The 8,888-nt window shown below is 44.3% G+C and overlaps 1 protein-coding gene across 1 annotated transcript; it reads left to right on the top strand.

Annotated features, from left to right (window-relative positions):
- Positions 1-2,285: 2,285 nt before the first annotated feature.
- On the top strand, positions 2,286-5,088 carry LOC306832889 (uncharacterized protein). The gene is made up of 6 exons (XM_079357910.1): positions 2,286-2,514; positions 3,026-3,171; positions 3,833-3,897; positions 4,535-4,696; positions 4,781-4,885; positions 4,975-5,088. Exons 1-6 carry the CDS (start codon positions 2,401-2,403, stop codon positions 4,998-5,000), a joined length of 618 nt encoding a protein of 205 aa, XP_079214036.1. The 5' UTR covers positions 2,286-2,400; the 3' UTR covers positions 5,001-5,088.
- The last annotated feature ends 3,800 nt before the right edge of the window (positions 5,089-8,888 follow it).

Consider the following 8,888-nt stretch of genomic DNA (forward strand, 5'->3'; position numbering starts at 1 on the left):
GGAGAACTGTCGTTGTACCTGGCTCGTAGTGAGAGTGAGAGTGGGGGGAGGGTGTGGGGGACTGTTCTTTGTTTCCGGAAGTAGGGAGCTGGGGGGTGGGGGGGGGTGGAGTGGGACTGTCCTTTGAAGCTGCTGCTGGGGCAGGGCTGTCCTTTGAAGCAGCTGGTGAGAAGCTGAGAGAGGGGAAGGTAGTACGGTCGTTGATGGGGGGGCAAGCCGAGTCACCAACAGAGGTGCGAATGGCAGTTGGAGTGATGGTTGAAGACCCAGACCCACTGTCTGAGCTCACCGGGGTGGGGGTTGAGTCAAACCTATTGAAAAATAGGTTCAGCTCAGCAGCAAAAACTGGGTCTCCTTCAGCTTTGGTCACAGGCTTGCTGTAACCAGTCATCTGCTTCATGCCATTCCACACCTCCTTTGAGTTGTTCTGGCCCATCTTGGCCTCAATCTTCTCCTTGTAGCTGTTCTTGGCCTCCCTCAGCTTCTTCTTTAGAATCTTTTGGACAGCCCTGAGCTCCTCCCGGTCTTTAGCCATGAATGCCCTCTTCTTGCTGTTAAGAAGGCCTTTGATGTCTTTGTTGATCCATGGTTTGTTGTTGGAGAAGCAGCGAACCTTCTTAGTAGGGACTATGGTATCCTCACAAAACCGGATGTAATCTGTAATGCAGTGAGTGAGTCCTTCAATGTCATCACCGTGTTCCTCCTGAAACAATTCCCAGTCTGTGACATTAAAACACTCCTGCAGGGCCTCCTCAGAGTCTTTAGACCAAACCTTCACAGTCCTTTTTCTGGCCACCTGTTGTTTCACCAGGGGCCTGTAGGTGGTATCAAGGTGGATGAGGTTGTGGTCTGATTCCCCGAGGGGTGGGAGGGAAGAAGAGCTGTATGCTCCCTTCACGTTGGCATACAGCAGGTCTATGGTTTTATTCCCTCTTGTAGCGCAGTTTACATACTGTTTAAAGTTCGTCAGTACAGAGGAGAGAGTGACATGATTAAAGTCCCCGCTGATCAGTATGAGGGCACTGGGATGCTGTGTTTGTAGCCCCGCGATCACAGTGTGTATGACGTCACTCGCGCTCGCAGCTACAGCTGATGGTGGGATGTAGACAGCAACAATGATGGCATATGAGAACTCACGTGGTAGATAATACGGGCGTAATCCTATCGCTAAAAGTTCAGCGTCGGGAGTGCAGACCCGTTCCTTCACAGTTATATGCCTGGGATTACACCATTTAGAGTTGACAAAGACAGCAAGGCCTCCTCCTCTCTTCTTACCGCTCTGTCTCCCCCGGTCCGCTCGTACCAGCGTGAAGCCGGCCAGGTCGATGAGACTGTCCGGTATATTCCCATGTAGCCATGTCTCCGTGAAGCAAAGCAGGCTGCTCTCCCTGTAGACCCGCTGGCTGTTTATTAAAGCTGTGAGTTCGTCCGCTTTGTTTGCGAGTGACCGGACATTCCCCATAATGATCGACGGCAGAAAAGGTTTAAATTTACGGACTCTCTCGATCCTCTCTCTTCTCCTCTCCTTGACTTTAGTGCCGGCTTTCCTCCCCCGGCGTACCCCTCTCCATAAGTCCTCAGGGATGCGTGAGGTTGGGACACCGGCTCCATGCCTGAGGCGCAGTAGTTCCTCACGACTGTACGTGATCATTCCGGCAAGAAGAGAAAAAAGTCCCGAAAAAAGTACCGTACTTCACTTAGTGATGCTGCAACTAAAAACGCTGCAGTAGTGCAGGCAATATGCCCAAAAATAATACAAAAAATAACAACAATAATAACAGTTTTATAACAATATAAGGAAAGAAGAGTCGGAGCTGCTGTAACAGGCTGCCGACTCTCTCAGCGCCCGGAAGGATATGGACCCCTGCGACTCCAATTGCTATAACGCTTAATGTCAGCGTTACACCTATTGCAATATCAACATTCATAATTAACATATTACTCTCTGTTTCATCCTTTCAGTCTGATCTGTCCATTGTCATGCGATGCTAAAGTGAGTGAGTTTACCTCTTTTAACCCGACCACGACAGAGTTCAAGCTGATGGTTTTCTTTATGTCGACAGTACATGTTCTCTGTGTGTTCATGTTTTGGGGCAGCTCAGGACAAGTCCACACATCTGTAATGTTTGATGAGCAAACTGGAGTGTTTTTGCTTTTTGGATTTCTGAGGACACTTTAGTGTGCACACCTAGAATCTCCTGTTAAAGTAAACAGGAGGGGACACAAGGTCTGCTAAAAGTTCTAAGAACATGAAGAGTCCAAAAAGCCAGGTCACATGGAAGTCTACCATGAGCAGCTTCTATAAAGGCTGAGTGACTCTGTGAGAATCAGTCATTCAGCTTCGTAGGAGAAAAGCTTCCTTGGTTTTTTCTTCCAGTCAAGCTAACCATTTGTATCATCATGAATCTGTGGTTCAGTGGTATTCTCCTGGTGGCTGGCTTGCTCCTGAGCAGCTCAGCTCAAACTGTTGAGGAATGCAGACCTCTTATCACACCTCTTCCAACTTTTGAACCGGTAAGCCTCCTATGTGTCCCTCCCGGGTCTTTATATTAGCATGAAGGATTTGAAGTAGCTCTTTAGATAGCTTTTCAGGTTTTCATAATGCTGATGTATAAGAATGAATACGTGGGGCTCAGATGTCTATCCTTTGTCTACAGTACGGCCTAGGTGTGAAGCTGTGATTTTCAACAACTGACATTTGAATCTATTACTACGTCTTATTTAAACTGTGTATATCTCTCTGATTTCAGTCTACGTGTTAATCTATGCTAAACATGTGCTAATTGATTGCTAAGCATTTATTTCAAGGTTACACATGAAAGGTTTTTGCACTTCCACAACTTTTTTCACAAAGTGCTTCTGATTATCTCAATATGATGTTTGGCCCAGTTTCTGAAGTCTAGGTTGATATAAAAGATGGATATAGGATTGTAATAATGAGCTGAAATTGAACCATACAACATTAGATCCACAGTGGCCTGTCTGATAAAGATTTGTACCTTATTGACTTTCTGTTTGTTTGCAGAGTTATGGCAGGTGGATCTTCATCATGGGTTGGATTACTAGTGATCCACACAGACAGTTGTTTAAGACAACCCGGAGCCAGTGGATAGACTTCGTTCAGACATCAGCAAACCACAAGGAATTTGTTCAGGATATTGGGATCAGGCAGTGAGTATGAGTATACTCCTCCATGCTTCATTCATAACCATTACAAGCAGATCAACTGTTACGCAGATGACTCCAGACAACACCTGAGATGCATCCTCATTGCACATCAAGTGACCTTTTTCTATGCTGGGTCAGTAACTACTCACATGGAGATTTCTATCCAAGCCTGGCATGGATGCTGCTTTAAATTCAGTGTTGTTCCTTTAAACAGCAGTTCAAATAAGACCAGTCGCCTTATAGATCAAATCTTTGAAGAAACCGTATGTCCTAGAGTTCAACCAGAACTAAACTCGAGGAGCCAAGAACAACATGGCAAAATTATTATTTTTTGAAATGATGAAGTATTTAAAGAAAACAAGTGTTGACTTGATGGCTTCATGCATGCTCTCATGCTAGAAGACTGAGGCATAAGCTCACTGGTCACAAGAACAACATCATTAAGATAAGAACACAGTTGTTGAAAGATAGATATTTGATATTTGTTGGTTGAGGACAGACTCGTTGTTGTTCATGCAAATTCTCCTGATGTTGGTTTCAAATATGCACATCCTTTGTAACACTTACTTTGGACTGTTCCAGTCCCAAACAGGTTTTTTATTCCACATATTCTCTTCTACAATGAAGTGTCTGAACTTGTCTTTTCTACTGTCTTTTCCTCCAGTCCTACATATTGCAAGTATGGATCCCACCCTGTAACTGTTCATTCCAACAGTGCTTTAACTGACAGTAAGTCACCAATGTCTTTTGATAATGGAGCTCGACAATGTTATTTCTGTTAATCAGTGATCTGAGTTTGTCCAAACAAATGTCACAACTGATCCATAGAAAGGCCTCTGTTGTCCAATATATACCAACGAGATAAAAGGCAAACTGGAGTTTCACCAAAAAAAATGAACAAGATGGTTTAGGTGCCAAAGTGAGATAATTTCAGGGTCTTTAACTTGTCAGTTCTGAAACATTTTGACACACAAAGAAGAGTTTGTGTCAGTGTGACTTTCCAATTACCCTCATACTGAATTGTTTTAACTTCTACATGAAAGCTATTCCCCATGTTGATCACTTTAACAGAAAGATGTTTTTCTGAGTGAGAACAAAGCGAAGAACACACTTCCTCTTTGCAGCATGAAATGTGAAACATGAAGAACAATATTCCAATTTACACAAACCTGTTGGCATTGTACCTTTGAGCACATGACCACACTGATCATAACATGTAGCTCAAAACACTGGACCAACAGAGCTGCTCGCATGGCTCTAAAACTACCGTAAACACTTGTCTTCTGCTGTTCAAGTAAACCTATCCGCCTTCATTTGAGTCACTGGAACAATGTCTGCTTCACATGGAAATGTTTGTGTTTGTCAGAGTCCAACTTCACCTGCACGTACCATTCCCTGCCCACCTGTGAGGGGTGTCTGCTCTATACCGTGGACAGCAGGACCAACAATAATTTAATCCATATCATGAACATTGATGAGCCAAAAACCATTGCAGAGGTGGAAAGCTATCGGGCATTTTACCTGATGGGTAAGATGAAGAGAAAAGAAAAGACGTCCTTTGTAATGTGAAACATTTCTTTATTTTAATCTGTTTTTTTATTTCTGTCTCTAGCTAAAGAAAATCATATCAAGCACCATGAACTGGCACATGCCATGAAGCAGGCCAGGTGTCTTGGTTTCACAGGAGAACCAGACTTCATCTACGACCCCGAGGACAGTGAGTGACCCTAAACCTGTCTGATTCATCAAATGGAGACGTGGGATTTCAGACACAACTGATTTGTATCATTCTCTTTCTCTTTGCAGCTCTCTGTGACAAAAGACATGATTAGGACGGAGGTGATTGAAGAACGATATAAACTTCATTGAAATATGTTTGGAACTGATATTTTCAAAGTAAATAAAATGTTGGACTTGAAACTTAAAGGTGTGGCCTTTGTCTTTTTTCTAATCTAATAAAAAGATTGTTGGGGGCGTTAAAGGGACTGGTTTACACATTAGTGTTAACAACATGCTTGAGTTAGAGCTCCTGAGCTAATGGGGGGGAACTGGCATCTCTCCAGACCTCCCATCCCCGTTCGCCAACATTCCTGCTCTCGTGTGTGACCACAATTATTTGCCCACATGTTTTGGTGGCCTTGTGGACAATGCTCTGACATATATATATTTCAGGGTTTGTTTTGAGACACGGTTTAACGATGCTGTCTTGTGGTGTGTGAGCCGTGGTAGCCTGGTGACGGATGCTAAAGCTGCATCTTTTGATAAGAGCTACCACTAGCTGACCCTCAGGAATAAGGAAGGGCTCATGATTCCTTCTGAGTAGAAATATAATGAACATGTAATGTCTATCCCTCAACTTTTTGCCGCTTATTTGGGGCCTGGTTGCGGGGGCAGCAGTCTAAGTAGAGACGCCCAGACATCCCTCACCCCTACAACTCCTCCATCTCTTCCGGTGGGACCCCGAGGCGTTCCCAAGCCAGCCGAGAGACATAGTCTCTCCAGCGTGTCCTGGGTCGACCCCGAGGCCTCCTCCCAGAGGGACATGCCCGGAGCACCTCCCTAGGGAGGCGTCCAGGGGACCACCTCAACTGACTCCTCTCGAAGTGAAGGAGCAGTGGCTCTACTCCGAGCTCCTCCCTGGTGACCGAGCTCCTCACCCTATCTCTAAGGGTGTGCCCAGCCACCCTACGGAGGAAGCCCATTTCAGCCGTTTCTATCCGGGATCTTGTCGTTGCCATTGGTGCCACTTCTCGTGGGCGTTAAGGCCGATCCTCGAGCCACAGACTCGTCCGCATGAGGAGAAGGGGAATCCAGAGGACAAAGGAGCTCCTGCTGCCCTCTGGTGTCTTTTTCTGCGTTTCTCGGCTCTTCGCAGTTGGTCTTTATACACACCAACACACACGCTGACATGTACACTGACACACACGCGCACCAAACTTTCCTCTCTGCCAATGCTCCTTATCACGCAATTAAACACATCATCTTCCTCCTTTCCCTTTCCGTTCCATAGTGCGACCAAGGGTGCACACTTGTGAGCTCTATTTGTTTTGTCATACATTTATATCAACTTTCAGCGCACTCACCATTCAGGGCGTTGGATACACACTCCGCAGCATCCCGTTCTGATGCAAACAGAGGCGGTACATTTCCGCCAGGTAAATAGGCGGACGTGGCGCCGAATTACAATCACGTAATATTATTGATTGCTGAAATGTTTGTTTTAAATATATCGACAGAAATGTGGCTGTCTGGTGATTAAAAGGTTCAGTTAAAAAAGGGTAAGTTAGTGGTGAGGCATCCACAGGGAGGTACTTGTGAAAACTCCATTCATTTATAAGAAAATGCCTGTTTAGAAATATTATGCAAATCATAATGCCCGGTGGGAGGGGCTTTTTCTTTAAAAGGAAGGCTGTTTGAGACTATCGGGAGTGTGAAGTCAAGTTACAGAGGAGTTAACAGCTTGAGGAAGAAAAGTTTGTTTGCTCACTACTCATGTTGGAGTTTTGTTCTGTAAATATTTTTTGTAAATATTTCTTTTTCTATTTTGTTTGTTTTATATTTTTCAAATTTTTTGTAAATATTTTGCACTTATGTAGGCCGGTGAAAAATAAATCCACCAATCACAGTCTTCAACTACGCCTGTGTGTTTTTCAAACTTTTTTTGGGGGTGTTTAATAAGAGAACCCCGCCACACTCGCCTTTTGGCTTAGCTCCTTCTTCACCACGACGGACCGATAGGGCGACCGCAAGACTGCGGACGCCGCACCGATCCGTCTGTCGATCTCATGCTCCATCTTCCCCCCACTCCTGAACAAGACCCCAAGATACTTGAACTCCTCCACATGGGGCAAGGACTCCCCACCAACCCAGAGAGGGCAAGCCACTTTTTTCTATTCCAGAACCATGGCCTCAGATTTAGAGGTGCTGATCCTCATCCCAGCCGCCTCACATTCGGTAGCGAACCGCCCGAGTGTGCGTTGAAGATCCGGGTTCGATGGAGCCAACAAGACCGCTCTCTCTCTCATTTTTTGTTCCTGGCTCCTGAGAGTCAAACCTCTGTTGATTTGTTGATCATGTTGGTTGAGAACCCTGATTATCAGTTTACCTTTTTCGCGGCTTTTGTTCTGGTCTAAGGGTTACATTGTTTATGTAATTAAAGGGCTAGAGGGTAAGTGCTCAGTCCGATTGTCCTTTGTGGGCTGGTCTGTGTGACTTACACTTCCATTTTGTTTGTTTGTGAATCATCCCGTAGGTTTTGTGATGTTATCCCAACTTAATTTTCTTGATCGGAGACGACTGGACTAGTGTTTTTATGTTCGATTCCCTGTTGAAACGTGTCTTAGTTAGGGGGTCATAACAGTAATGATGTCTTTGGACTTGATAAATGTGGACCATAGCTGATAGAGCAGCAGAGTTTCTATCAAGATATTATCATCAGAGATTCATACTGCAACTTGTTTGTTTCTTGTTGAGCTAATAGATGATGAGACTGTGGTTGCTGTGGTTGTTGAATTTTACGATTATGGAAGAACAGCAGAAAGAGCTTTCTTTTAGATAGATAGATAGATCGATAGATCGATAGATAGATAGATAGATAGATAGATAGATAGATAGATACTTTATTGATCCCCAGGGAAATTCAGGATATATCGTGTTGATATATCGTGCGTATTATTTAAGCACAGCTGTTGTGTACATTACACACAATGACGCACAATAACAACAAAGCCAAGGTGGAGGCCAGTCAATGAGTTTGGATCTCCAAAAGGTTTTTAAAAGCCAGAACAGTATTTCGATTATTCGTTCTTTGGAAGATCTTACAGCTCAGGGTCCATCAAATCTTAAAGAGCTAATAAGGCTGTATTTTCCCTCAAAACGGTAATGTGGAGTTCAGTTATCAGACCGGCTCGTTGTACCTACAGTCTCTAAATGTAGTACAGGAGGTAGAGCCTTCCATTATGAGACCTGCTCATGGTACCTATAGTCTCTAAATGTACTACAGGAGGTAGAGCCTTCCATTATCAGACCTGCTCATGGTACCTATAGTCTCAAAATGTACAGAGCTTTCAGTTATCAGACCTGTTCATGGTACCTACAATCTCTAAATACACAACAGGAGGTAGAGCCTTCCGTTATCAGACCTGCTCGTGGTACCTGGTAACCTTGAGATCCCTGTCTTGTAAGTTTCTCTGGATCATTGGTGTGGACGGCATGCTGATATGGACCCCTGCGACTCCAATTGCTATAACGCTTAATGTCAGCGTTACACCTATTGCAATATCAACATTCATAATTAACATATTACTCTCTGTTTCATCCTTTCAGTCTGATCTGTCCATTGTCATGCGAAGCTAAAGTGAGTGAGTTTACCTCTTTTAACCCGACCACGACAGAGTTCAAGCTGATGGTTTTCTTTATGTCGACAGTACATGTTCTCTGTGTGTTCATGTTTTGGGGCAGCTCAGGACAAGTCAACACATCTGTAATGTTTGATGAGCAAACTGGAGTGTTTTTGCTTTTTGGATTTCTGAGGACACTTCAGTGTGCACACCTAGAATCTCCTGTTAAAGTAAACAGGAGGGGACACAAGGTCTGCTAAAAGTTCTAAGAACATGAAGAGTCCAAAAAGCCAGGTCACATGGAAGTCTACCATGAGCAGCTTCTATAAAGGCTGAGTGACTCTGTGAGAATCAGTCATTCAGCTTCGTAGGAGAAAAGCT

Source organism: Symphodus melops (genome assembly GCF_947650265.1).
Source record: "Symphodus melops genome assembly, chromosome: 12".
In the NCBI taxonomy this organism is placed as follows: domain Eukaryota; kingdom Metazoa; phylum Chordata; class Actinopteri; order Labriformes; family Labridae; genus Symphodus; species Symphodus melops.

Coding starts and splice junctions, on each gene's coding strand:
- LOC306832889 (XM_079357910.1), top strand. CDS start 2,401: ATGAATCTGTGGTTCAGTGGTATTCTCCTGGTGGCTGGCTTGCTCCTG. Junction 3,172..3,832: donor CAGGATATTGGGATCAGGCA/GTGAGTATGAGT, acceptor CTTTTCCTCCAG/TCCTACATATTGCAAGTATG. Junction 4,697..4,780: donor TCGGGCATTTTACCTGATGG/GTAAGATGAAGA, acceptor TTCTGTCTCTAG/CTAAAGAAAATCATATCAAG.